This window comes from Haliotis rubra, unplaced genomic scaffold (genome assembly GCF_003918875.1).
Source record: "Haliotis rubra isolate DU_JTF1 unplaced genomic scaffold, ASM391887v1 Scf255, whole genome shotgun sequence".
Lineage (NCBI taxonomy): Eukaryota > Metazoa > Mollusca > Gastropoda > Lepetellida > Haliotidae > Haliotis > Haliotis rubra.
The window spans coordinates 218,883-245,055 of record NW_025766614.1 but is presented as its reverse complement, the minus strand read 5'-3'; the positions used below and the strand labels follow the sequence as shown (position 1 = coordinate 245,055).

Here is a 26,173-nt window from a genome sequence, read left to right as displayed (position 1 = left end):
GGTTAAACCAGGGATAATCTACAACACATATAGTCTCCCTGGTTAAACAGATGTAAACTAAATAGCCTATGTTCAGTTTCAGTGTCTTATTGACATCATTTCAAGTTTTTCTATAAAAATCTCTGTCAACTCGTGATTGGATATTCAGAAAGTTGACAGAAGCGCTTTATTCCTTACATTTCCGGGTACTCGATTCCGATTCGGGTAAGTACATGCGGGTACTCGATTCCATTTTTTCCTACCCGTCCCAGCCCTAATTTCCTCAAAGTCATGTTACATTTACTACCTTTAAAAACTGCATAAATGTCTTAACGAGTATGGAGCATGTGAGTTTTTCTGTTACAGAAGTAACAACAGGGAACGTTTTATGTTTTACCACTATATTTTAAGCATGAAGGTGTAGGAGGAAGTCGACATTTATTAGAAAGGCCATTCCACAATTTGAGCTTGTCTGGTATAAACACATTTTATAAAGTAACGGTTACATTGTGTGGAAGACTAATATGTTTCTGTGTCTGTGGTGACTGATGCTACCGTTGGTGGTAAATTCTGCTAATCTTAAGGTGTTATTCGGCTATTGTGGACCTTCCAACGTTTCTCTTTCGAACTAATTATAGATCCTGAACACTTTTCCTTGAATCATTGTATACAGTTAGAGACGATACATCAATCAATGATAAGGTTAATAGTTGTACCTTGTATTGTACATGCTTGGAAACAGTGTTGTATGTTCGGACATATAGCCAAATGACACATTTTGTTTTAGCTTGGACAGTCAACACCTGTTTTCCAATGCCGTGTAAACCCGTCATCTACGGCGTGCGATATACAACGTATTTCAGAAATGTCGTTCCTTCGATTTATCCAGCAGCATATATAGTTTTAAATGCATCTTTCTGCATTATCCAGATGGATTTAGAATTATGTTTGCAACTGTTGCCAAAGTAACCGTTTTCAGTCGGTGTTTTGGCAGTGGCATACATGGCAACCAATCCGCGGACAAGGCTTTCATACTTGGAGTTGGTTATGATCATGTACGTTCTCAGAGCGAACGACGTGGAGGATGACTTGACATGCTGCAGCCGTTGGGAGAACAGATTCACGTCTGCAGCGTCGTCCTCGACACCAACTACTCCAAACGCTAGGGTGAAGTCTACGCTAACAAACATCCTTAGACGGCGTAGTACAAGTTTAGCCATGTCACGGTTACGCCGCGAGGTCGCCTCCTTGTCCTTCGCGAAGGTCAAAAGGTATGGGACGTCAGTGGGTGTGAGAATGATGACGTCACAGATGACGTCAGATGCTGTCTTCAAACCCAGGAGGTTGGAAATGGATTTCTGGAAGAAGGCTACCCCTCCTTTCTTCGCCACAAGGTATTCCCTAACGGTGCTGATGACGTGTTGCTCGTCCTCCTGCAGCTCTTGGTCAAATTTCGGGGGAAACAAGGTGAATTTGACCCCCTTCTCTGAAGCAGAAACCAGAACCATGTGTAAATTCGTACAGTCTGATAGAAATACAAACACAACTCCAAGGGATCCTTCCACAAAGTGATCGTAGCGCATCGACAGTCGTAAGTCCATATTAAAGTAGAGGAGTTGCGATCACCTTAGCTTTACGATAAGTTTGTGGAGCGTGCCATTGTTCTTTTGACCATGGAAACTATCTAACAAGAAATACAAATAGTGCATATTAGTCGGATTACAAAGATCGGTAGCTTCATTGTTCACTTGTATCCATTAAACCATCCAAACATAGGACAGCATGTATAAACTGGACTTACAGTTACTAAACACATTTGCTTTTATTGAAAGGTGAGTTTTGTTTTACGACACTTTTAGAAATATTCCAGCAATGTCACGGCGGGGACACAAAAATGGGCTTCCCGGATTGTACCCATGTGGGGGTCAAAACCGGGTCTTCGGCATGACGAACGAACGCTTTAACCACTGGGCTACCCCATCGCCCCTTTATTGAAAGGAGTAGATACACTTCAGTGTATCCCGTGCCAAATACCAATTTGTATTAATCACATTTTACTTGTATGCGTGGATTTTGCACGTATCAGACACCGTATAATGATGATGTTTGTACCTTATCTGAGTTTTTAGAACAGTTTCTAACCACTTGATTTTAGTATATTTAAAAGACATATCAAACTATTCGACAATATAAATTTTTATCTTATAACATACTGTGAAACAAAATATATCTCTGGCAATATTGTTACCTTCTTCTTGGAGAGAGTTAAAGTAGTCCAGAATCTCACTGAAAGACTCTCCAGAATGTTTGACTGTCGGTCCGAAACTGTAGCAGCCTCGCAGGTCAGTCACAGTGGACGTATCTCCCTTCTTCCAGATATCTGAAACACATGGCTATTGATTTAATACCTGTTTACTTGTATATATTTACAGGCAACGGAAATGCATCATTATTTTGATGATGTGGCTGATATTGCCTTTCGGTTTGTTGTTTAACGCCACACTCAGAAATATTCCAGCTAAATGACGGCTGTCTCTAAGTAATCGAGTCTTGACCAAACAATCCAGTGATCAACATCATGAGGATCGATCTACACAATTGGGATACGATGACATGTGTCACCCAAGTCAGCGAGTCTGACCACCGATCATGTTAGTCGCCTCTTAGGACAAGCATGGGTTCCTGAGATCAATTCTAGCCCAGATCTTCACTGGTTTGCCTTACGGTGTGACCAGCTATTTGAGTACAATACGAACAATTCATTTATCAAGACAAGCCTTTGTGTGAAGGGAAGGTCACATCATCACATTGTTTTTACTAAATTTGAATATCTGTTATGAAAATTGAAAATAACCAGACTTTTTGTCTCGCTTTAACGATGCGTATAATTTGTATTGAAATTTAAATATGAATTTGAAATTCATTCCTATTGAAGCCCATTCAGCACAATAAAAGGTTTGAGCACTAGAATGTTGGAAAATGAACAGATCTATGTAAAGTAGATTAAGATTTCGTGCTTTAATGTAGCCAGTTAGTAAAACATATAGTTGCACTGCAATGTGTTCACTTATAACTTTGCCTATCCAGACTGTTGTTATTCGCGGTGGTTGTATTATAGAGTGTGAATGAGACAAGGGAATCAATTGTTGGATAAACTGCAAAGGTTCTGGTACAACGTCGTGTTTATGGTCACGATTCAGCTAGCTGTCATTTGTTGGGTACTAAAGGCATAATTCATGTGGTTTGAAGTCCATGTTTTAGTTTTGGCAGCAATACCACGAATGTAATAAGGGATCACATAAGCTATAGTGTGCCATGTCACACAGTCGGGTGTGGATCAGACATACCAGGGGATGGATATATGAGCGAATCCAGGCACGTCATCGACCCTGGACATCAGTCTTCTTTAACGACGCTTATGACAATAGATGAAATGCTGGTAACGTCTTGACCTTGTCAGTGACCAGGAAAAGTATACTGTTTTAGATAGTTCAGTATACATGCAAACTGTGGAAATGACTTAACAACACAACTGCCATCAGTTTCGTTTACCCATATACGTGTAGTTCTTTTCTGCCACAGGTTTCCAGCACGCACACAGCAATGACAACGTATTACAATAGAGACATACGGCATATAGGCTCCGCCGACATAGGCTCTCCAGTCATAGGTTCCACAGGCATAGGCTCCGCCGTCATAGGCTCCACAGACATAGATCCCACAGACATAGGCTCTCCGGGCATAGGGTCCACAGGCATAGACTACACAGGCACCGGCTCCACAGGCATAGACTACACAGGCATTGGCTCCACAGGCATAGGCTCCACAAGCATAGACTACGCAGGCATAGGCTCCACAGGCATAGGTTGTCTAAGCTTAGGTCGTTCAGGCATAGGCTGTTCACATTTAGGTTGTTTAGGCATAAGTTGTTCAGGCATAGGCTGTTCACATTTAGGTTGTTTAGGCATGGGTTGTTCTGGCATAGGCTGTTCACATTTAGGTTGTTTAGGCATAAGTTGTCCTGGCATAGGCTGTTCACATTTAGGTTGTTTAGGCATAAGTTGTTCAGGCATAGGCTGTTCACATTTAGGTTGTTTAGGCATAAGTTGTCCTGGCATAGGCTGTTCACATTTAGGTTGTTTAGGCATGGGTTGTCCTGTCATAGGCTGTTCACATTTAGGTTGTTTAGGCATAAGTTGTCCTGGCATAGGCTGTTCACATTTAGGTTGTTTAGGCATAAGTTGTTCAGGCATAGGCTGTTCACATTTAGGTTGTTTAGGCATAAGTTGTCCTGGCATAGGCTGTTCACATTTAGGTTGTTTAGGCATAAGTTGTCCTGGCATAGGCTGTTCACATTTAGGTTGTTTAGGCATAAGTTGTTCAGGCATAGGCTGTTCACATTTAGGTTGTTTAGGCATAAGTTGTCCTGGCATAGGCTGTTCACATTTAGGTTGTTTAGGCATAAGTTGTTCAGGCATAGGCTGTTCACATTTAGGTTGTTTAGGCATAAGTTGTCCTGGCATAGGCTGTTCACATTTAGGTTGTTTAGGGCATGGGTTGTCCTGTCATAGGCTGTTCACATTTAGGTTGTTTAGGCATAGGCTCCACAGGCAGAGGCTCCTCAACCATAGGCTCCCGAGGACATAAGCTCTCCATAAAGTAATGAATGATAATTCGGCAAACAATCAATCCAAACGTCCTGGCTGCGGAATGTCTCTGGTTGTAAGAATGATGAATCATTGTGACATAGTCTCAGTAAGAACTAAACATCAGATGTAAACTGAAGATATTGATGATAACCATGTGTGGTTTATTCTGGTCTAACACGCTGTATCCACTCCGAGAACTCCACCCGTCTCGGTGTCAGGTCACTGTTTACTACATAACACTCAGGTCCTGCCTTGTCATAAAATACCAATCCATCAAAGAACGTAATTACAACCTCCATGACGAATGTCTCCTCCCGAACCTTATGAAACAGTATTTGTATAGCATCAACAGGGGGGCCAATGCTTTCGTTGGTTCGGTTGGTCCACATCATGTCTGTTTGAACCTTGTGTAGGAGAATACGACTGAGGTCTTCCCGTTCACCTTCAGTCAAGGTCATACCACAAACCTTCGACTTTTTCAATTTATAGTCGCCCGTGTCTACCAGTTCTTCCTCTATTCCACAATAAAATGAACCGCCTCTTATTAGTTTTGTCATTGCTGTTATATTTTCTCTTAATTTAAGTGTTTCCCAGATCAGAAGTGCTTTTCGCTCGACATCTGATGGCACAACAAATCCTATTCCCCAACATTTCATTTCTATACTCCGACTTTCATGCAAAGCAACAACATCCTGTGACCAATCTATGAGGACCTGGGGTTGGGGTGGCAGCATAGGGGTTCTGTCTCCAGGGGTGAGGTTATACAGATTGGGGATGTTCCTTGCCGAGGGGTCAATTAGACGGTCGTCAAGGGGTATCTTTGTCTTGAAGTCTGATGTGGAGCAAGACGGTGAAGACTTTACCTTGAGGATGACAACACGATCATTAAGCCAACTTCTTTCGTAATTGTCAACAAATAATGTATCATCTTCTATCATGGCGTTCAGCCTCAGGTCGACTAGCTCATCAAATGCATTCAAATCTCTACTTCCGGTTTCTTTATTTCCAGTGAAATGAATCAACAAAAAACCTCCTCCAGAGTTTCTTAGCGCACACACATGATTACAGAATTTTGCCAATAATTCCTTTCTACGGGTTTTCAAGTTGGTCGCTTTGCGTCCAGATCCATATACCACGGTCCGCTCCATGTGAAATGTGATAACAGTCTCGGCGGTAGTCACGTGCTTCACAGCCTCCTCACAAACGTCGCACCCATCTGGAACAAACGGTGGGCACCATGAACTTCACGTGGCCTTGTACACCGAGACTGATTGTAACTTAATAAACACCATTGGAAGAATACTGGAGTTTTGAGGATCATACGGGTACTTCAGGTGACATGTACTCATTTGGAGGGATGAAATTGTTTTATAGAATTACACATAAAGTATTTATGTAGCAGGGCCTAGAGTCATCCCATACCTTGTCAGCTTGATGATGGGGGTTAACTTCTTTGGTAATGTGGACAAGGCATATGACTTCGGAGCAGAAGGTTTCGTAGTTCGAATCCCAGCACGGGACTTGAAATTTATGTTTAACAAACATACAGCGTTGCTAGTTACTTGGAACAAACCTACAGTTGTCCTTTTCTTCAATGTCTGGGATTCACAGCACAATTGAGTGCGGCAAGTTCAGATGTCACGTACAGGACCCATCCTTCGGTGTACATATCTTACAACGTAGTTTTATTATATTTTTATGTGTATTATGATCACAATTGAAGGCTCCCATAATATCCTATCAACTAAGTCCCACACATAGTTTGTTCGTCAAAGACACCAGTTGGTGTAGTTCGAATGGTCACAATGTCACCTGAATGGATGACATCGTTCAGAGATTTTCCTTAAACAGTCAGATTATTTGCATGTCGTCCTGATGTAGCCTGGCTGACATTGACTTAAGAGTAAAACCACAGTCATACGGTCACTCACTGGTCAGGTGGACATCTGTTCACACGAAGTAAGAGAAACTCTTGTCTACATGACATAATGGGATGGTATGAGTCGTCAGCGAACACAGCCATGAAGGGTTTCATAAACCCATTAAGACGAAGCCAAGGTCACATTCTCATTGATATTGAAAGAGATCATCATTATCCCTTGCATCAAGGGATAAACCAAGTGAGTGAGTGAGTATTGCTTAACGCCGCATCAGCCATTTTGCAGCTATTCGAGTCGATAATTTATGACTTATAATGTTTCAATTATGATTTGTTCCGTACACAGTTCATGTTTGTTTTTTTTTATAAGGAGTAAGTTTACAAATACTTCCGGGCAAAAGAAAGTATACAGTTGAAAATTGAATGTGACAAAATGTTACTAAACGTTGTATAATTGTTACTATCCTGAATACTGGCAGTGAAACACAAACGCTCTTGTGGTAACGTATGAGAGACAACCAACTTCTTTGGTTCATCTTTAGACACCAATAAACATGTCTGTATACTATATTCTGCCCTTGAGTATACGTTTTACTATACCTGTCATGTTTGGAGATTGCCCGGTGGTGCTTGTTGTCCTGGATCTAAAACAAGATAAACAATGGTAAAATATACACATAACACGGATGGTAATTAAACTAAAGTTAGTATTCAGCATATGACATCAGGTGCCATGTGAATGAGTGAGTGAGTGAGTTTTACGCCGCTTTTAGCAATATTCCAACAATATCACGGCGGGGGCACACCAGAAATGGGCTTCACTCATTGTACCCATGTGAGGAAACGAACCCGGGTCTTCGGAGTGACGAGCGAACGCTTTAACCACTAGGCTACCTCAAGGATAACCATTCCAGATTGTGATAAATTACAACATATTTTCATCTAAATACGATTTCACAATAATGTGACATTCAAGTTGTGATATTCCATTTCTCTGTACAGGCAATTGTTGGCCTATGAATAAACCATGGTGGTTGGCGTGAGAGTATTCCCTGGCGTCTATAGTGCATACACATTACAAGTGTCTGGAGCAAGACACATCGATGGTGATGTGGGTCACAAGTATCGATCTCGACGGTGGGAAAGACTAGCAGATAGGTCAAGAGAATACGAAGTCTGCAGGTTTTCTAATACAAGTGAGTATGGATTCAAATGGCCAATTAGATGGCGATTAAACCCACATTAAATTAAATAAATAAAACTTACAAAAACTTCACTAAGGTAGAGTCTTTTTGAAGTTATAATCTACGTCTTTTTTCAAAAGATGTCAGACAGTAGTCACTGAATTTTTTAAAACTAAGATCGTGGTTGCTGGGGTGAATTAACAAGGATTAAAAGATTGTGCAATAAATCACGTTCTTTATTTAATTTAATTCATCAAAATAATAAATAATTAACCCATGCTACCAACTCGTATATCGAGTATTGGGCTATATCCATATATCATTGTAAAAACTATAACAAGCTATATGTGCGTTTACACACACATGATTAGTATTGCACTTAGAATATAGGTTTTGTCACGTAAGATAAGTATTTACCAGAGTTAAAACGCCCATAAACCTCTATAGCTGTCTTGGTGGAATTGACAAGAAGGACCAGTCTTTACATGCTTGGCATTCCAAGAAATAATTCACCAACTCAAATACAAACCTTCTTAATTATTCTGATATACTTGCATATACGTGTATATTTGTGGCATCATTCAACCTGCAATATGTTATCAGTATGGTAAGGTAATTCTCGATCGTTTTCAGAGGAGATCGTAATTACACATTGTCTAGCCGCTATCGTGATTACCTTGTCACAACACTTCACATTGATGTTCATCAGGCATTGCTAACAATGTATAGTGCACTATTCTTATCCTGTATAGTAAACATTTTGCATTGGAAATATTGACAGGAAAACGTTTGTTTTATTCCTATGTTTGTACTTTTTTGTTTTTGTTTATTAAACATGAAAAAAACAACAGAAGATTTATGTATACTCGAAACATCAAACTCAGTGTGAAGCTATGGCGTCCCTCGCTGACATGCCACATTTATAGCGCTAGCATTCATCAGGATAGAGAAAGTTCTAAGGGAAACTTTACGCGAAACTAACGACAATGAAAACACTGTCTAGTATTGTTCTTGTATTTTCGATCAGTTGTTCTTCATTTGACAGATTGTCTTTTCCCACGAAAACCAACTCGCTTACTCGATGGAATACAATAATTTCATCTGGAACAATAAGGCAAATCCTATCACCGAAAGAGGTCATACTGACACAGATGATACCATATGAGACACATTGAAACATACACATTCTGGAGTGATACTATTAAACGTCAACCCACCATATGAGACATTCTGAAACATACACATTCTGGAGTGATACTATTAAACGTCAACCCACCATATGAGACATATTGAAACATACACATTCTGGAGTGATACTATTAAACGTCAACCCACCATATGAGACATATTGAAACATACACATTTTGGAGTGATACTATTAAACGTCAACCCACCATATGAGACATATTGAAACATACACATTCTGGAGTGATACTATTAAACGTCATCCCACCATATGAGACATATTGAAACATACACATTCTGGAGTGATACTATTAAACGTCAACCCACCATATGAGACATATTGAAACATACACATTCTGGAGTGATACTATCAAACGTCAACCCACCATATGAGACATATTGAAACATACACATTCTGGAGTGTTACTATTAAACGTCAACCCACCATATGAGATATACTGGAACATACGCATTTTGGAGTGTTACTATTAAAAGATAACCCACCATATGGCCCATACTGAAAAATATACATTCTGGAGTGTTACTATAAAAAATCAACCCGCCATATGACACATACTGAAATATACACTTTCTGGAGTTATATTATACAAAATCAACCCTCCATATGAGACATGCTGAAACATACACATTCTGGAGTGATATTGTTAAAAGTCAACCCACCATGTGACACAGCACAACACAATATGAGTGTGTGACATTCATAAATGTTCTTCAGGGTGGCTTACCAATGATCATGAGTTTAGGAAGAGAGCTGGAATAAAGATCACGGTACACAGAATCCAATGTTTCTTTGCCCATGGCTTGGAAAAATGTCATTAAATATTACAAAAGCAAAACCGTCGGTTTCAAGGGGTAAATCATACCTACATGCACTAGACAGTCAGGCTGTGGACGTATGGCTGCAAATATAAATGGAACAAATTGCGTTTCTGTCTCGTAATGAATCATGCTTTCTTCTGATTGGTTCACGTCCAGACACTACGTCATATTGTATAAAGACAGTAACATAAGGGTAGCGTTTTGAAAATGTCAGTGAGGGTAGCGTGTTGACAATGTGTAAAGTTGACAAGAAACTAAATGATATATGATTCAGAAGGATACGTGAAACTTAATCTTCATAACTTACATATGTAATGTTTAATGGATATTTTCCCGTTGGTGAGTCAGTAATGAGACCCTGTATATCATTATTCTGGATTGGTTTATACAGGAACCTTGTTAATCAGGACTTTGGTTTAGCATCAAACTCTGCAGTAGCTAGGAAATAGGTTGAAAGAAAATTATTCGCCAAAACGAGGGTTTTCTGCAAATATTGTAGGCATGTTTGTTGCGGACAACGTCACAATGATACGTACCCCACTGTATATATTGCACGCGTCTATAACATGACAAAATAGATGGGTTAAGACTTTTTATTGAACTCCTTCAGCTAACATCACCTCAGACGATTCCTTGGGATGTATTGAGACACCAGTACCATCTACCAAAAATTCTTAAATTATAAGGTTCCACTTACCAGATGTCTGTCGCACCAGGTGTGTCAGCTGAAGGAACGATGTGGCAGCAATGTAATACCGGAAGTGAACAGTCTCACTGAAGATTTGATTGGTCAGTCAGCCAGACATGACATCACTATTGCCATCGAGTATTGATTATGATCAGAGTAGCTGTTCTAGCGATGTCTGTGACAATCTGTTCAGCACATTTACAATAAGAAGATTCAGATTTTAGCTTCCTGTGACACATACAGCTACTGTATACTGACTGTAAACAACTATTGTTCAGAGAGATGGGCATTGTAAGCCACATCAGACCAACAGTTTGTAGCAAAGTGTGCTCAAGCTCAGATTATATCACTGTCAACATCTCATCGTCTAGTAGTGTTTAGCAAATTCCTAAATAGTAAATACACAGGTATAAAGGTTTGGGGTGGTAGCCTACATTAGATGTCAAAGATTATCACCCTATTGGTTAGACGCCTTAAAACCACAGTTGGCTCCGTAAATACGCCTCTAATCTGCAACTTACCTCGCAGAATATGATGGAATGAAACTTTGCAGCTGAAAGAATTGGGAACGAAGTGGCAATTAGTAAATGACTTTAGTGATAATGATAGTGCAAATGTACAACTAACATATATATCATGAAGAACTATTGATTTTCTTACTCATCACTAGAGTTAATTATTTAATGTGTCAACTGTTTATAAAATGGTTCCATGGTTCATTCGACATTCTAAATAGACGTTTTCAGCCATGTATTGATATTTCAGGTAAGTGTTTTGTTTTGAGATAGATCATTGAATTTATTTTGGATAAATAGATCAACCAGTGTTAGCTTAGAAATGGTACAGACTGTTTCCAGATAAACAGCCTGACGTATCCAAAATCAAGATGAACAGAAATCCTACAAGACTGTTATGATAATGGATTTGCTGATACAGCTATATTTCTTTTGAACATATAGGGTTGTAATACTTTAAGCCAAGAAATTCTTTGCAATGATTTAAACTAAGAACTTCCTATTCTACCATTTGTTAATATATATCTGAATATGACTGTTATTTGATGACATTACGTAAGTTCCCCCTAACTAAAACATTGTGCAAATGATGAATATTGCCTTTGAAAAAACTTTGTTATAATCACTGTGAAAAGACCAACATAAGGCATATAATCTAGTGCAGTTTCAAGTGAAAGTTCTACTCGGTGCCATAATAACACAGGGTTGTTAGGCTGTTTATACGAAGCGCATATTAACAATTTCTTCAATGACAAGAAAACTATGAAACACATATATTCAGTGTATGATTTTTAATCTTCTCTTCGTTAAATCAAAGACGTATATACAAAAAATAGACGAAAGAATGATTTCCCCATCGACAAATTCCTATCCCTCTTATACGGAGAATGATACAAGTCCAGTTTGATTGAGTTTGATTTTACATCGCTTTTAGCAATATGCCAGCAATATCAGGAATAAATGGGCTCCACACATTGTACCAATGTGGGGATTCGAACTCGGGTCTTCGGCGTGACGAGCGAATGCTTTAACGACTAGGCTGCTCCAACACCCTAGGTCCAGTTTGAGACAATTTGTGTTTACAAGATGATAGAAGTGTGTCTGTACAACGTAACATATCACATTGAGAGATGTGCCCAGAAATACAAGCTGGTTTATATCGTACACTTCTAACATTTAGGTGAAGTGGGTATTTGTCTTTGTTGTGAGACACTCAGCCAGGATTTTGCCCTTCATTTCCAGCAATACCCGGATGTACGATGAGGATTGGGTATAATACTGTACTCAGGTGGAGGTTGTACCAACCTTAGACGTAGTTTAACCCATGCGCATAGATTTCATAAGTAATCAATGTAGTTCACGCATCATTCGTGTTGTAAGCCTTTAAAAAGCCAAGCCACGATGTGCTCAACTTATTGGCCAAGCTGACCCTCCTAGTTAACCCTTTGTTTCACTGCATTGTCTCACTCTGCTAACACTCCTCTCACAAACAAGTCTTGGTTTGTTGTTTAACGCCGCACGCAGCAATATCCCAGCTGTATGGTGGCGGTTTGTTAATAATCGAGTCTGGACCAGATGCCAGCAAACCAATTAAACCAGGTTAGTTTTGATATGTATGCATTCTATCTTATTGCATTGATATGTTGCAGAATATTAACTGTGTAATATTCAACTAAACCAGAGTTTTATACTACATAGAACTCACCTATAACCTCTTTCGTAAATACTCTAAACTAGGACTATATGTTATAACCTTTTGCATTTACTAATACAGTAAGGTTATACGGTTTTTCTTCGGTAGAGTTCCCCCATCCCAAATGATATTTATAAATTAATAAATACTAAAACCTAACACAACAATTACTAGAGAACTCAGAAAAATAACTATAATGCCCAAAATCAATTACAATATATAGGGTCGAACCACGTTGTATGATAAGGGCCCCAGCTACGGTAATGCTACGACACAAATATGGGGGAACGGAAGGAACTCTTTCCTAGTACAGATTCTAGTACTTTTGTTGGGTTCAGTCCCATCCGGGATTCGAACCCACATCCTGAGTCAGGCACCTAATCGCCCTCACACAAACAGGTGTCTGACTTTGTGAGCTGGCAGGCGCGGTACCAGACGTCTGACTTTGGCTGATTGCTTGATAATGTGAAATTATCCTTTCATGGATGAGTTAAACAACATTTGTTGTCATACCTATCGATAAGCACATCCACACACGTCCATGTAGTTTGATCATGAGATGTTTCGGTATCGATTGTTTTTTGTGAATATAAGTTATATTTTTCTTTGCAAAATATGAATCATTTACCAGATAGTGTGTCTTTGGGTAGAACAACATTGTACCACTAAATAATTGAGTAGATGACGGATGATGAAGTAATATTGCAAATCGAATGTGCTTGAACGTTGGTATCTGTCAAAAGTTTACATGAAGTCTAGATATCTTTTCAGCAATACCTACAGCTAGGATGCAAAACATTAGGCACTACGGTACTATACAGTGACAGCTCGGACAATTGGCCTATGGCCAGTCAGTGCCAGAGCCGTACTCAGCCTCAATGTTTACGATATCGACTGGTATTGGATGACCGCAACTGACCACACAGATGCACGTAAGGAAGCTGGTCAGATGACCAAGCTGGACTCTGGGCGAGCAAACGAGTGACCGTACAGATACTGGCTTAGAAAGCTGATTACAAATATACTCAGAGGCAAGTGTATTGATCACCTGATAACGACGAACAAACACATCCCTGAAGATATTATACTTCCGCCTCAGCTGTTATATGTCTACTGGATATGTAAATAAAACAAAAAGACGAATGTTCTAGATGCATTGTACGTACGCTTCACCGACTATTACTTAGGATAGGTAAAATGCTCAGATATTGTAAGAACGTTCCAATGGTAATAGAAGACACGATGTTGATGAAACGCAAGGACGAATTCCTCGTGATATAATACGTATGCTTCAGCTACTAACAACATTTTAATACTAATAAGAAAAGGAAAGAAAATGAATACCTGAAGATATTGTACGTACGCTTCAATGGCAATACTCTGTAGATCAGACAGATTACCTTCATTGTCAGTGTGTTATCTGCAGCTTCTTGTCCCATTATAAGGTTCTGGTCATATGTTGGTCAGCATGTCCAACGTATGGTAAAACACTGATAGGAAACAATCTAGTTATTTTATTATTTTAATTCAAATAAATATATATCTTCAACCCAAGAGAATCACCGATTATCCGCGGAAACATTTTCCATTTAATTGTTTGATCGGCGTTCTAGAATTTGGTGAGTAAAAACATGAAACTTACAACTTCATGGATGACATCTTCTTGTTTATAGCACTGAGCTTGATAACAATGTCAGGATCTACTTGGAAACGTCGCTCTGTGAAATAAACAATTCAGAAGGACTTAGGTCCAGTGTTTGTTTCGAGTAATGGGTTTATTCGTTGTGGTTGTTTTTTTCAAATACATTGGCAACATGTAAACAACACAGGATTATTTTAGTTCTTTGAGATGAAGACCATGGTAACACCAGTCTCATCATGTTGATGGATCAATTAGTGCCTATGGGGAATCTGATCTCAGCAATGTATGTTGTTCATTTTATTTTAGGTGGTTGTTTCCAAGGGTTACCTCTGAAGTTCAACTTTCCTGTTACAAAAAGTAATTCGATGCATCAAAAACACCTTCCTTTATATGGTGAGTATTGAAAAGGGTTCATTATGTAATCTACCCATTAATCGTAAAGTGGATCATTTGTTTTAAGCCATTCACTTACTGTAGGATTTAAAGTAGTGCCCAATCAACCTGTAACTGTTACATTGTTAGGCCATATATAAAAATATTCTTGCTTCCCATTGCCGCCCGACCCAAAAATACGCCCCGACTTTAAGATTGTTTTGTAGAGGAAATGAAACTTTGACTCTCAAAATGTGCATGAATTTTCACACTTCTAAGTTTTGATTTTCTATTGGAGAAAAGCTGTAAATTTCCCCAGAAATCAAGGGGTTTTGGACATAAAATGAAATAAAATGTAAAAATAAAATCCGCCCGACCCACCCATATGTTTTTTTGAAAAGGTGATGAGAAACAAGACTATTTTTATGTGGCCTTACTTCCACACAACTTACCTTAGTAGCAGGACCAGGTGTTACTGTTAGATCACAGCATTGATGCGACTTGTACACACACATTGGCTTATACCAGGTTTGCAACGTCTTTTTTTCTGTGATACCGTACAAATGCTTCATAAATACAATATTGGAAGCAGTGTGCGAAATAATTTCCAAATTGTGCTAGCCTGTCGGGCTAGCTATGCCTGAAAGTTACTAAACCACAAAATAATTCACTAGCCCGAAATTTAAATGTACAAACTAAGCAAAAGATTACAAAAATAGATGGAATACGATATTGTCGGCATGACACGGGTTTCATCGTTATGCTGCTAATATGATGAACAGTTCTATCAGGCCATAATCTTGCATGATTTAAAAGTGTATTATATCTTAACAAGTCGGAGAGAGTGATATATACTCAGTGCCATTATTGAAGGGTCGTGTGTCTTTTGCATTGATAGGAATCAATTCTATAAATGAATATATCAGTAAAACCCTGTTAAAACCATGTTGACATAAGACACCATAGAACACATTAGGCTACGCACATGTCTCAATGATAGAGAAGTTAAAGATATGCAGTGTTTCAAAAACATGATCATTTTGATAAATGTTTTGTTTCCGTGATCACTGACAATGTCTGTATCGTGGAAAGGCAGCATTTTGTCTTGTATTGCATGAGAAAGTGCGACTTCCTATGCACAGATTTAGGCTATTAATGCCAACCGTAGTCTCACCCTGACATCACGGTTTCTGAAACGAAATGAGACGTTTCCTGACGGTAGCGGAGATGGGTGAAGTAATTGGTCGCATGCAAGCTGGTCACAAACAACAACAAGCTGCAATTAACTTCAATGTGAGTCAAAGTGTCATTTGGAAACTGTAGAAAAGGTTTCAAGCCACGGGATCGATGGAATATACGAGAAGACCAGGTCGACCTAGAGTTACCATTGTAAGGCAAAACACGCACTTGGTTAACGTCGCTTTACGTAACCGATTCGTGACCGCCGGTGACCTTCAGACTGAACAGTAGAATGTTCATAAGCAGGAACACTATTCGACGCCGATTAAGTGCCAGTGGGCTCCGTTCAAGGCGACCAGCAGTCCGTTCACCACTTGTGCAACATTACACACATGCACGTTTAGCCTGAAGCAGACGTCACGGTCGTTGGAATCAACGTCAATGGTCGACCGTGCACTTTACAGATGAAAGCCGGTTTAATTTGTCTTTTAATGATGGTCTTCGGAGAATATTCCGCAGAAGAGGTGAACGGTTCACTGATGCTACAGTTGTCACACACAATAGGTTTGGTGGCGGGTCAGTCATGGTTTGGGCCGGTATCATGGCTACAGGAAGAACCAAGCTTCACATTATTGATGGAAATTTCAGCGGTATCGAGATGTAATCTTGACACCCTTTGCTATTCCCTTTTTGCAAGCTATGCTTGGATTTTATGGTCGTGATCCTCTTCTACAAGGCGATAATGCCAGACCTCACAGAGCCAGGATAGTCACTGATTATCTTCAGCAACAGGGTGTGGAACGGGTGGACTGGCCGTCATGTTCACCAGACCTCACAGAGCCAGGATAGTCACTGATTATCTTCAGCAACAGGGTGTGGAACGGGTGGTCTGGCCGTCATGTTCACCAGACCTCACAGAGCCAGGATAGTCACTGATTATCTTCAGCAACAGGGTGTGAAACGGGTGGACTGGCCGTCATGTTCACCAGACCTCGCAGAGCCAGGATAGTCCTGATTATCTTCAGCAACAGGGTGTGGAACGGATGGACTGGCCGTCATGTCCACCAGACCTCAATCCAATCCACTATGACACCCCAGTTTACCGTAGAAAGGCAGTTGTGTCAGCTGAGGTTGTCTGGAAGCTTGATCTCATGTTTAGAATTGGGAAATTGCATATGTCGAATAGTTCTTGGCTGGAGGTATATGAATATCACAGTAATACAACCCCAATTTGCATTTACAGTAGCCAACAAAATATTGGGTATGTGATGGTGTCATCATTGCAGCTGATATACCATTAGTTCTGTCATTGTAGCATTGTTTCAGCTGGTATGCCATTAGTTGACATGGCATGCTGCAGCTTTAAATGCTGTTGGTTCAGTCACAATATCGGCTTTCTGTCTGATATACTATTGGTACCTATTATAACAGTGTGTGATACCGTTTTTTTTCTGTTCACATAGCATTATGTCTGTGGCACTGTTTTCTCTTACAGGCCATTGTTTTTCTCAATATGTCATTGTTCTTCCTGATTTATCAATCTATTATATATGTTGTTATAGCATTCAGTAGAATTACCACTCTGCTATATATATATATATATATATAGATAGATAGATATATATATATAGATATATATATAGATAGATATAGATAGATATAGCATTCAGTAGAATTACCACTCTGCCATATGTAATTGTTATGGCATTCACTAGAATTACCACTCTACGATATATACATTATGGCATTCAGTAGGATTATCACTCTGCCATATATATGTATATATATATTTCAATGCGTAGATATGGTCGACAGGGGAGTTAGCTCATAACTCAGACGGACAATACGTTGACGAAGACGAAGGATAGGTTGAGTTGAAATTTCTTTAGTTGGTTCCACCAGACATGGCAAACAAGTATACAAGAATGGGGTGAGAGGAGTCCCAGCTCAACCCAAGGGGGTTTCCTACGGGCGGCATTATCCTGCTCGCGGTCGTCCCAACACAGACAGTCAGAATACCGGACTGCTTGACAATATAGATGTGAGCATATCTACAGTTGACAACAATGGACAGGCGATGACTCAACAATCGACAGATAGAGAAACAATAGCACTTCCTTGAACCAGTAGATGTGATGGCAGACACAGCCAAGGGGGGTGACCAATTAGGGCTATAGTTGTTAAGGGTATTATTCAGGACAGCCATCGTTCAAATATTTCTAAAGACCAAAAGCTTTGTAGCCAAGCCATGTGAGACTTAACTGTAATTATTTAATCTGCATTCTTAATCCTTATCACTACCACATTAATATCACAGATGTGATTCAAGGGTCTACCAAGTTACCATACACAACCTGAATGTTCAGACTCCTGCCAATTTGTCACCGGGTACCCGCCCTTCTGAGAAACTTGCAGATATCAAAGACATAGCTCAAAATGTCCAAAAAAATTATTGTCCCCCAGTGTGAACCTATATCACAGTCTAGAGAGTGCATTATTGTGCCACAGGACTTCTTGGATGTTTTGCTCACAGCACTCCACATACAATTGGATCACATGTATTCGTTGTGACATTGAAGTGTTTGATCCTCTTAGAAGATTTGTCATTGGTCGTAGTCTCAACCTGGCACTGTCATGTTCTGGCGCCAACCCCTTTAAAGTTGCACAGCCCTGTCATGTTCTAGTGTTCATCCCTTTAAAGTTGCACAGCCCTGTCATGTTCTGGTGTTCATCCCTTTACAGTTGTATAGCCATGTCATGTTCTGGTGCCCATCCCTTTACAGTTGTATAGCCCTGTCATGTTCTGGTGCTCGTCCCTTTACAGTTGTATAGCCCTGTCATGTTCTGGTGCCCATCCCTTTACAGTTGTATAGCCCTGTCATGTTCTGGTGCCCATCCCTTTACAGTTGCACAGCCCTGTCATGTTCTGGTGCTCATCCCTTTACAGTTGTATAGCCCTGTCATGTTCTGACGCCCACCCCTTTACAGTTGCAAAGCCCTGTCATATTCTGGTGCCCATCCCTTTACAGTTGTCTAGTCATGTTCTGGTGCCCATCCCTTTACAGTTGCATAGCCCTGTCATGTTCTGGTGCCCATCCCTTTACAGTTGTATAGTCACGTTCTGGTGCCCATCCCTTTACAGTTGTATAGTCATGTTCTGGTGCCCATCCCTTTACAGTTGTATAGTCATGTTCTGGTGCCCATCCCTTTACAGTTGTATAGTCATGTTCTGGTGCCCATCCCTTTACAGTTGTATAGTCATGCTCTGGTGCCCATCCCTTGACAGTTGTATAGTCATGCTCTGGTGCCCATCCCTTTACAGTTGTATAGTCATGCTCTGGTGCCCATCCCTTTACAGTTGTATAGTCATGCTCTGGTGCCCATCCCTTTGCAGTTGTATGGTCATGTTCTGGTGCCCATCCCTTTACAGTTGTATAGTCACGTTCTGGTGCCTATCCCTTTACAGTTGTATAGTCATGTTCTGGTGTCCATCCCTTTACAGTTGTATAGTCATGTTCTGGTGCCCATCCCTTTACAGTTGTCTAGTCATGTTCTGGTGCCCATCCCTTTACAGTTACGTAGCCCTGTCATGTTCTGGTGCCCATCCCTTTACAGTTGTCTAGTCATGCTCTGGTGCCCATCCCTTTACAGTTGTATAGTCACGTTCTGGTCCCTATCCCTTTACAGTTGTATAGTCATGTTCTGGTGCCCATCCCTTTACAGTTGTATAGTCATGTTCTGGTGCCCATCCCTTTACAGTTGTATAGCCCTGTCATGTTCTGGTGCCCTCCCCTTTACAGTTGTATAGTCATGTTCTGGTGCCCATCCCTTTACAGTTGTATAGTCATGTTTTGGTGTCCATCCCTTTACAGTTGTATAGTCATGTTCTGGTGCCCATCCCTTTACAGTTGTCTAGTCATGTTCTGATGCCCACCCCTTTACAGTTGTATAGTCATGTTCTGGTTGCCCATCCTTTACAGTTGTCTGCTCTGGTGCCCATCCCTTTACAGTTGTCTAGTCATGTTCTGGTGCCCATCCTTTACAGTTGTCTAGTCATGTTCTGGTGCCCCTCCCTTTACAGTTGTCTAGTAGTCATGCTCGAGTGCCCATCCCTTTACAGTTGTATAGTCATGTTCTGGTGCCCTCACTTTACAGTTGTATAGTCATGTTCTGGTGCCCATCCCTTTACAGTTGTATAGTCATGTTCTGGTGCCCATCCTTTACGGTTGTATAGTCATGTTCTGGTGCCCCTCCCTTTACAGTTGTCTAGTCATGTTCTGGTGCCCTCCCTTTACAGTTGTATATAGTCATGCTCTGGTGCCCATCCTTTACAGTTGTCTAGTCATGTTCTGGTGCCCATCCCTTTACAGTTGTATAGTCATGTTCTGGTGCCCATCCCTTTACAGTTGTGTATAGCCCTGTCATGTTCTGGTGCCCTCCCCTTTACAGTTGTATAGTTATGTTCTGTGCCCATCCCTTTACAGATGTATAGTCATGTTCTGGTGCTCCATCCCTTTACAGTTGTATAGTCATGTTCTGGTGCCCATCCCTTTACAGTTGTATAGTCATGTTCTGGTGCCCATCCCTTTACAGTTGTATAGTCATGTTTTGGTGTCCATCCCTTTACAGTTGTATAGTCATGTTCTGGTGCCCATCCCTTTACAGTTGTATAGTCATGTTCTGGTTCCCATCCTTTACAGTTGTATAGTCATGCTCTGGTGCCCATCCCTTCACAGTTGTATAGTCATGTTCTGGTGCCCATCCCTTTACAGTTGTATAGTCATGTTCTGGTGCCCATCCCTTTACAGTTGTCTAGTCATGTTCTGGTGCCGATCCCTTTACAGTTGTATAGTCATGTTCTGGTGCCCATCCCTTTACAGTTGTATAGTCATGTTCTGGTGCCCATCCCTTTACAGTTGTATAGTCATGTTCTGGTGCCCATCCCTTTACAGTTGTATAGTCATGTTCTGGTGCCCATCCCTTTACAGTTGTAAAGTCATGCTCTGGTGCCCCTCCCTTTACAGTTGTATAGTCACGTTCTGGTGCCCATCCCTTTACAGTTGTATAGTCATGTTCTGGTGCCCATCCCTTTACAGTTGTCTAGTCATGTTCTGGTGCCGATCCCTTTACAGTTGTATAGTCATGTTCTGGTGTCCATCCCTTGGGCAGATTTCAGTAGTTTACTCACTTGATCAGTGTCAGTGATACTATCAATATGACTAAGGGGGGTGCCATCAAACATTTACAGTTGTATAGTCATGTTCTGGTGCCGATCCCTTTTGCAGTTGTATAGTCATGTTCTGGTGCCCATCCCTTGGGCAGATTTCAGTAGTTTACTCACTTGATCAGTGTCAGTGATACTATCAATATGACTAAGGGGAGTGCCATCAAACATTTACAGTTGTATAGTCATGTTCTGGTGCCCATCCCTTTACAGTTGTATAGTCATGTTCTGGTGCCCATCCCTTTACAGTTGTATAGTCATGTTCTGGTGCACATCCCTTGGGCAGATTTCAGTAGTTTACTCACTTGATCAGTGTCAGTGATACTATCAATATGACTAAGGGGAGTGCCATCAAACATTTACAGTTGTATAGTCATGTTCTGGTGCCCATCCCTTTACAGTTGTATAGTCATGTTCTGGTGCCCATCCCTTTACAGTTGTCTAGTCATGTTCTGGTGCCGATCCCTTTACAGTTGTATAGTCATGTTCTGGTGTCCATCCCTTGGGCAGATTTCAGTAGTTTACTCACTTGATCAGTGTCAGTGATACTATCAATATGACTAAGGGGGGTGCCATCAAACATTTACAGTTGTATAGTCATGTTCTGGTGCCCATCCCTTTGCAGTTGTATAGTCATGTTCTGGTGCCCATCCCTTGGGCAGATTTCAGTAGTTTACTCACTTGATCAGTGTCAGTGATACTATCAATATGACTAAGGGGAGTGCCATCAAACATTTTTGGAGGAAAATCATCATCATTTACAGCCTCAGAAGATGAAATCTTGTCTTGAATGTCTTTTTGTAGAAATAATCTGAAAATGGTTACCTAATGTCACCATAATGTCAACATCAGCCTGATCATCTGAGTTGTGTGCATTACAACAAATTTTGAACCTTGATCTGATCAACCAATCTCAAAAGCAAAGTGAACTTTTATGAACAGAACCAACGTGAAACGGAAGCAAAATAAGCCGTACCAAAGCAGACCAAGCATAAATGAAATATACCATGCATACTGAAGCGTAAAGAGCAGAATGTGCCTGCCGCACTCAAGCGAAATAAACCGAACATTAGCCATATGTACAGGCCGATCATAATGTGCATAATGATTTGAATCAAAATGGATCAAAATTGAGTGAAGTAAACTCAACCTAATGAATCATTTTAAACCAAAGTTACTCAGATAAAATAAAATAAAATAATAAGAAGAAATCAAGATAAAAAAAAACCCAACCTAAACAAATTAAATACTGAAACTAACAAAATTAATGGAATTAACAAGGTAACTAACAAATGGTTGCTAAAACAATATGTATGAGTTCAATGAACCAATACACGAGTATTTTTGTATATTTACTTTGAAGGTTTTTTTATATGTATTCGGTACAAACCAGCGAAATACCAGAATAAGTTATTTATCATTTTGCCGCAACCTAACTCTCATTTGTTTTGTATTTTTCATGTAAATCATCTGTCTACATGGGACAATGGACAAGTCGACAGGTCCAGCTGCCAAGTCAAGATGTGGAACCATCACAAGGGATCCAGGCAACACCAAGAACCAGTACACAGTTCCAAGACCAGCCAGATTCCTCACCCAGATACCCTGATGACAGCAGAAAGAACTTGCTCTCCAGTAACAAAAGACAATGATAGGTTTAATTGTTATTTACTATACTATAAGTCACATTTTGTAGTGTCATTAACACAAAGGCTAAAAGACTGGCTTTATCAAATAAGTGTCTTTGTTACAAACTATTTAATCTCACATAATTCAGGAAGATTACCTTTATAAGATTACTGTTAAGAAGTTCCGAACAGCTCTTTCACGTTTTAGATGTTCCTCTCATGATATTTTTTATTGAAACGGGATGTTATATAAACATTAGTCGGGACCAAAGAATTTGCAATGTTTGTAACTTAAATTCAGTTTAAGATGAAAATAATGTTCTGCTTGTATGTCCTGTTTACTTACAACTGAGAGAAAGACACCTGCAACCCTATTACTTTACATGCACAAATTTAACTAAATTTCATTTATTGTTATCCAATACAAATGGTAAAGTTCTGCATTTACAGTTGTATAGCCCTGTCATGTTCTGGTGCCCATCCCTTCACAGCTACATAGCCCTGTCATGTTCTGGTGCTTATCCCTTTACAGTAACATAGCCCTGTCATGTTCTGGTGCCCATCCCTTTACAGTTGCATAGCCCTGTCATGTTCTGGTGCCCACCCCTTTACAGTAACATAACCCTGTCATGTTCTGGTACCCATCCCTTTACAGTAACATAGCCCTGTCATTTTCTGGTGCCCATCCCTTTACAATTACATAGCCCTGTCATGTTCTGAAGATGAGTATAATTTTCTGCTTGTATGTCCTGTTTACTTCGACAAAGATATCTGCAACCCTATTATTTTACATACCCAAATTTAACTAAATTTCATTTATTGTTATCCAATACAAATGGTAAAGTTCTGCAGTTGCACAGCCCTGTCATGTTCTGGTGCCCACCCCTTTACAGTAACATAGCCCTGTCATGTTCTGGTGCCCATCCCTTTACAGTTGCACAGCCCTGTCATGTTCTGGCGCCCATCCCTTTACAGCTACATAGCCCTGTCATGTTCTGGTGCCCATCTCTTTACAGTAACATAGCCCTGTCATGTTCTGGTGCCCATCCCTTTACAGCTACATAGCCCTGTCATGTTCTGGTGCCCATCCCTTTACAGCTACATAGCCCTGTCATGTTCTGGTGCTTATCCCTTTACAGTAACATAGCCCTGTCATGTTCTGGTGCCCATCCCTTTACAGCTACATAACCCTGTCATGTTCTGGTGCTTATCCCTTTACAGTAACATAGCCCTGTCATGTTCTGGTGCCCATCCCTTTACAGTTGTATAGCCCTGTCATGTTCTGGTGCCCATCCCTTTACAGTTGCATAGCCCTGTCATGTTCTGGTGCCCACCCCTTTACAGTAACATAACCCTGTCATGTTCTGGTACCCATCCCTTTACAGTAACATAGCCCTGTCATTTTCTGGTGCCCATCCCTTTACAGTTGTATAGCCCTGTCATGTTCTGGTGCCCATCCCTTTACAGTTGTATAGCCCTGTCATGTTCTGGTGCCCATCCCTTTACAGCTACATAACCCTGTCATGTTCTGGTGCTTATCCCTTTACAGTAACATAGCCCTGTCATGTTCTGGTGCCCATCCCTTTACAGTTGTATAGCCCCTGTCATGTTCTGGTGCCCATCCCTTTACAGTTGCATAGCCCTGTCATGTTCTGGTGCCCATCCCTTTACAGTAACATAACTGTCCTGGTCATGTTCTGGTACTCCATCCCTTTACAGTAACATAGCCCTGTCATTTCTGGTGCCCATCCCTTTACAATTACATAGCCCTGTCATGTTCTGGTGCCCATTCCCTTTACAGTTGTATAGCTAGCCCCATGTCATGTTCTGTGCCCATCCCATCCCTTTACAGTTACATAGCCCCTGTCATGTTCTGGTGCCCACCCCTTTACAGTAACATATACCCTGTCATGTTCTGGTACCCATCCCTTTACAGTAACATAGCCCCCTGTCATGTTCTGGTGCCCATCCCTTTACAGTTGTATAGCCCTGTCATGTTCTGGTGCTCCATCCCTTTACAGTTGCATAGCTCCTGTCATGTTCTGGTGCCCACCCCTTTACAGTAACATAACCCTGTCATGTTCTGGTACCCATCCCTTTACAGTAACATAGCCCTGTCATTTTCTGGTGCCCATCCCTTTACAATTACATAGCCCTGTCATGTTCTGGTGCCCATCCCTTTACAGTTGTATAGCCCTGTCATGTTCTGGTGCCCATCCCTTTACAGTTACATAGCCCTGTCATGTTCTGGTGCCCACCCCTTTACAGTAACATAACCCTGTCATGTTCTGGTACCCATCCCTTTACAGTAACATAGCCCTGTCATTTTCTGGTGCCCATCCCTTTACAATTACATAGCCCTGTCATGTTCTGGTGCCCATCCCTTTACAGTTACATAGCCCTGTCATGTTCTGGTGCCCATCCCTTTACAGTTGCATAGCCCTGTCATGTTCTGGTGCCCATCCCTTTACAGTAACATAGCCCTGTCATGTTCTGGTGCCCATCCCTTTACAATTACATAGCCCTGTCATGTTCTGGTGCCCATCCCTTTACAGTAACATAGCCCTGTCATGTTCTGGTGCCCATCCCTTTACAATTACATAGCCCTGTCATGTTCTGGTGTCCATCCCTTTACAGTTACATATATATATAAAATAGGCTACATTCTTAATTATTTCATCATTATTTGAGGTCATTTGTAATATAAAAGTATATCTCTACTGGTAGTTGTAGCAATATTTCCGCCTAATATTATTAAGAGATTTACATTCCAACATAAAGTGCACTTCTGTCTTCTATGTTACTGCTTTTACAAGTTGACAATATCTGTCCTTCCTGATAATACACTGAGCCCTCTCGGTTTCTATTTCTAATTGTAAAACTCCACACCTTAAACTTGCTAATAATCTTTATACTTCTGTATCTTTACAACATTTAAATATCGTTCTGGTTCAAATATTGTCTTAAAACGCCTAAGTATACATAAGTTTGAAGAAGGTCTGCACCGGCATAATATATATAATTATAATATATAATAAGATATTTATATAGCGCACATATCCAGGCAACTAGTGCATGCTCAAGGCGCTGGTATTTGTTCCCTCGATCATTGGATGTCAATCTCAACGTCACATCGTATTATCAATCTCAACTCCCTGGGGAGTATACAACTCTTGCAGCCACTAGGCGCACCGAGTTATTGTGGCTTCTCATCCTAACGAGGTACCCATTCACAGCTGGGTGGACTGGGACACATAGTCACAGTACTTTGTCCAAGTTCACTGCACGTTGCTGTACCCGCAACTAGGTGTTTGCACGTATTCATGTGGCCACCATCTGGTCATATAACAACGGATTCGTGGGTTCTTTTAAGTGAACAGGGTTGTGTACTGTACACTAGGGGTTGTGACAACACTGAAAGAGTCTGCACACAAAGTTGACTCCAAGGTTTTTACACCCGGTCACAGGTGGGCTCGATCCTGACACCTCAACCCTCACTGGATCACTAGCCTGGCG

At 40.7% G+C, this 26,173-nt stretch overlaps 1 protein-coding gene across 5 annotated transcripts; it reads right to left on the bottom strand.

Annotated features, from left to right (window-relative positions):
• Positions 1-184: 184 nt before the first annotated feature.
• LOC124279695 lies at positions 185-10,475 on the bottom strand. 5 transcript variants are annotated; one of them, XM_046715530.1, is made up of 4 exons: positions 10,414-10,475; positions 7,108-7,151; positions 2,228-2,359; positions 185-1,465 (listed from the first exon to the last, which is right to left on the bottom strand). In XM_046715530.1, the coding sequence occupies exons 2-4, from the start codon at positions 7,112-7,114 to the stop codon at positions 861-863; spliced, it is 744 nt and encodes a 247-aa protein (XP_046571486.1). In that variant the 5' UTR covers positions 7,115-7,151; positions 10,414-10,475; the 3' UTR covers positions 185-860. The 5 variants fall into 5 exon arrangements, with proteins under 5 accessions (XP_046571486.1, XP_046571487.1, XP_046571485.1 ...); XM_046715531.1 differs by lacking the exon at positions 10,414-10,475 and adding an exon at positions 9,765-9,815; XM_046715529.1 differs by lacking the exons at positions 7,108-7,151; positions 10,414-10,475 and adding an exon at positions 3,327-4,064.
• Between the last annotated feature and the right edge of the window lie 15,698 nt (positions 10,476-26,173).